Source organism: Cynocephalus volans, chromosome 6, assembly GCF_027409185.1.
Source record: "Cynocephalus volans isolate mCynVol1 chromosome 6, mCynVol1.pri, whole genome shotgun sequence".
NCBI classification, from domain to species: Eukaryota; Metazoa; Chordata; class Mammalia; order Dermoptera; family Cynocephalidae; genus Cynocephalus; species Cynocephalus volans.
Genome location: NC_084465.1, coordinates 13,582,368 through 13,586,280, shown reverse-complemented (window position 1 = coordinate 13,586,280; position 3,913 = coordinate 13,582,368). Strand labels below are relative to the sequence as shown.

Genomic DNA, 3,913 nt, shown 5'->3' with positions numbered 1-3,913 from the left:
AGTAGACACAAAGTGGAAAAAATGTACCATTTGGTCTTATTTATGTAGGTGAAAGATGTCTAGAAAGAAAATCCTGAATAGTGGGTGTTGAAAGATCTACTTCCACAGAAAACATCTGTGAACACAGACAAATGCCTGTCCCATAAATTTGTAATCAGTGGACTTTATTCCAGGACTGGCTGAAGTGTGATAAAATGGGACCAACGCACCTCTCAGAGTCAGCACGACAAAAGCTGAAAAGCTAAATGTAGGAGAACTTCGCTGGAAAGGTAAACTTGGTATTGCAATGTCCTGACTGGTAAATTAAAGACTCTTTCCCATTGGGTAGTTTCTTCTAGAAATGACATATCCTGATTTTTTGCATGTTTGCTTTTTTGATGGATAGAGACATGATGCTGATCATGATTTACAGAGAGAGAGAGAGTTTCCATATTTAAGCATTTACTATAAGAATTTAATAAAAGATATACAAAAATTTACATATAAAATTTAATCACTGTAACATTATATTTCACACAACCTAATTAGGGGTGATATGTTACATAAATTAAAATATAGGTATGCAATAAAATGATATGCAGCTGTCTAAAGTGTGTGGCAGAGGAATATTCTGACATTGAAAATATGTATGATATGATTCTAAATAAAAATAGACAAAACACTCTCTTTTAAAATTTTTAATCAATTATACATGAAATATATGTACAGTAAGTAATGGAAAACTATGCACACATTATTAACAACAATCACATTTGGCCATATGTTTCATAGGATTATCATTTTAGCCTTCTAAATCAAATTTTATGTTTATCTAAGTAATTTTTGAAAGCATTTTTGAAACATCAGAATCTCATATGGCTAAGTGCCACCTTTTTCACTCAATGAACTAGACAACTCTTGAAACTTTAATCTGTAAGTCTAAAGTTTCCAAGGGTGACTGTCTTACTAGGAAATAAAAGAAAAATAGGTAAACAAGATAATTAATAAGATTCTGGGATGATAAACATAGTTTTGCATAGAATAAACTACAGAAGGCTATCAATTTCATTTTATTTGATGCTAATGTCAATTTATTAAAATATATTTGGCTCTCTAAAGAAGGTCAGTAAGGCTCTTAGGCTTGAAGAAGTTTAGAAATCTATTAACACATGGAACGATTTGTGTCCTGTACCAAATTATAAATTCTCCCTTTTAAATGAGAATATGAGAAATTTGGCAACAACTGTGATAAAAACATTATACATCCCATAAAACCAAGATATTGCTGTGAAATATGATTATCCACTAAAAGTAAGCAGACTTTTTAGTGAATTAACTGATTCAAACTGAGTTGGGAAATGTGCAAGATGAGCCTAGAACATCTTGTTAAACCAGAAGGAAGAAAGTGTTTAAAAAAAAAAATTTGAGAGTAAGTTAAAAGGGCTCAGGAATCATCCTGAAGAATCCCAATCAAGGAGAATTTAAGTATTAACATAAAGATAAAGGCAGTAAGAGTTATAACCTATTGAATAAAAATATCAGTGAGTCCAGATTGATAGCTTATGCAGAGAGATAGAGGCCATTCTCACAGTAATGCCAACTAACAAATACAAAAGGAAAGATGGAGTTAGAATAATAAATTTTGCAGACGTCATTACTAACACAGTTCTTATATTTATGTCAGGTAAGGTAATCAACGGATGCTATAATGAGTGGCTGAAAGTCTAATAAAAATGAAGTATTTCTATAGAAGTTTTAATATGTTATCACAAAAATTGTACTATGGAAGTATAATTTTATAATGAAGCTGTCTGGGAGACAGCATCTTAGCCAAGGAATCCACATTAGCCTAAACAATATTAACATTACCAGAATAATAATGGAAGGCATTAAAAAGTACGTATGATTATTTCCTGCCAAAATGTAAAATCTGAGAAAACTAAGGAAGACCAATAAAAAAACAATATTGAGTAGCATTCAACAAAACAACTGGTCTGAAATCTTCAAAAACATCAATCTCTAGGCAGCCAGAAAAATGCTGGGTAACGATCCCAGATAAGAATAGATTAAATAGACTATGTGATCTTGGCTTGCATCTTCGACATGAGGGACAGAAAATGCTATATTTAGAGAAGAGTATCATGTCAATATTATATTTCCTGATTTTGGATATGGTACTCTGGTTAAATTAGTGAAGAAATGTATTGTTGGATAAAATTTAAAAGGTAAGAGTAAATTGGTATCATGGATGGAACATTAGCCCTAAGTAACACAGAAAAAATATTAAATAATGCATATTAATAAGGAGAAAATAGAAAAATTGGCAAACAAAATGTATTAATATTGTTGAATCTGGATGAAGTGTATTTAGAAGCACTGTTTATAATACTTGATACTTATCAGAAAATTTGAATTACTTCACAGTAAAAAGTTAAAAACAAACAGGCAGAGAAACATGAAAAAAAAGGTCAAGCAGAAACAAGTATTAAAGTTTCCTTTCAACTTACTTTGAAATAAATAGCTACAAATTCTTTTAATTCTCCAACTCTGACCCTTTCATCACACTTTGGACCTTTCCACGTTGTCATTAAGGAATGAGGGGCAACCAGTCATGGATCACAGAGCTCATCCTCTTGGGATTCCAGCTCAGTGCAGAGATGGAGGTGCTCCTCTTCTGGGCCTTCTCCCTGTTGTATGTCTTCAGCCTGATGGCAAATGGCATGATCTTGGGACTCATCTACCTGGACCCCAGACTGCACACCCCCATGTACTTCTTCCTTTCACACCTGGCCGTAATTGACATTTCCTATGCTTCCAGCATCTTACCCAGCATGTTGGAAAACCTAGTGAAACACGAGAAAACTATGTCCTTTATCTCATGCATTATTCAGATGAATTTGGTCTTGACTTTGGCTATTACAGAGTGCATGATTTTGGTGGCGATGTCCTATGACAGGTTTGTGGCGATCTGCCATCCTCTTCAATACACTGTCATCATGAACTGGAGAGTGTGCACGGTCCTGGCTGTCACTTCCTGGGCATGTGGATTTTTCTTGGCCCTAATAAATCTAATTCTCCTTTTAAGACTGCCCTTCTGTCGACCTCAGGAAGTGAACCACTTCTTCTGTGAAACATTATCTGTCCTCAAACTGGCCTGTGCTGACACCGGGACCAGTAAAAATTTTCTCTTTGCTGGTGGTGTGTTTGTCTTAGTCGGACCCCTTTCCTTGATAATACTCTCCTACCTGCGCATTCTCTGGACCATCCTGAAGATCCAGTCAAAGGAGGGCCGCAAGAAAGCCTTTTATACCTGCTCCTCCCACCTCTGTGTAGTTGGGCTCTACTTTGGCATAGCCATGATGGTTTACTTGGTCCCAGAAAACAGTCAACAACAGGAGCAGCAGAAAGTCCTCACCCTATTTTACAGTGTCTTCAACCCATTGCTGAACCCACTCATCTACAGTCTGAGGAACGATCAGGTGAAGGGCGCCTTCTACAGAGCACTGCGGAAAAAGAGGACCATGTGAATGAGTGTATAATTTTAGTTCAGTAGATTTCTCCTCTTGAAATATTTGGTTTGCCTATTCAATAAAAATAATAAAAATTCCCCAAGTAAAGGATTCATTAAAGAATGAAAATTATTTATGTTCTGGCCATGGAAATGGGAAAACATTTCATGGATATGAGTATTGTCTTAGATTGAGTAGCCATGTTAGTAAACGAGATAGCTAAATTAGAATATTTAATATTTTGGTTAAAATGATTACTTCATTTTAAAGAATCAGAAATGTGAATATATGGAGATAAAATGGTTATTTTAAATGTCAGAAAGTGACATCAACACATTACTCTGGCTCATCAACTTGGACCTATGTGGCAGCTGAAAATGCTAGGTTAAAATGAGTATTATGAGAGAAAACTTCCTGTGAAAACT

At 34.8% G+C, this 3,913-nt stretch overlaps 1 protein-coding gene across 1 annotated transcript; it reads left to right on the top strand.

Annotated features, from left to right (window-relative positions):
* Positions 1-2,573: 2,573 nt before the first annotated feature.
* On the top strand, positions 2,574-3,506 carry LOC134379981 (olfactory receptor 2A2-like). Its single transcript, XM_063099433.1, has one exon. It carries the CDS (start codon positions 2,574-2,576, stop codon positions 3,504-3,506), a length of 933 nt encoding a protein of 310 aa, XP_062955503.1.
* Positions 3,507-3,913: the final 407 nt, after the last annotated feature.

Coding starts and splice junctions, on each gene's coding strand:
- LOC134379981 (XM_063099433.1), top strand. CDS start 2,574: ATGAGGGGCAACCAGTCATGGATCACAGAGCTCATCCTCTTGGGATTC.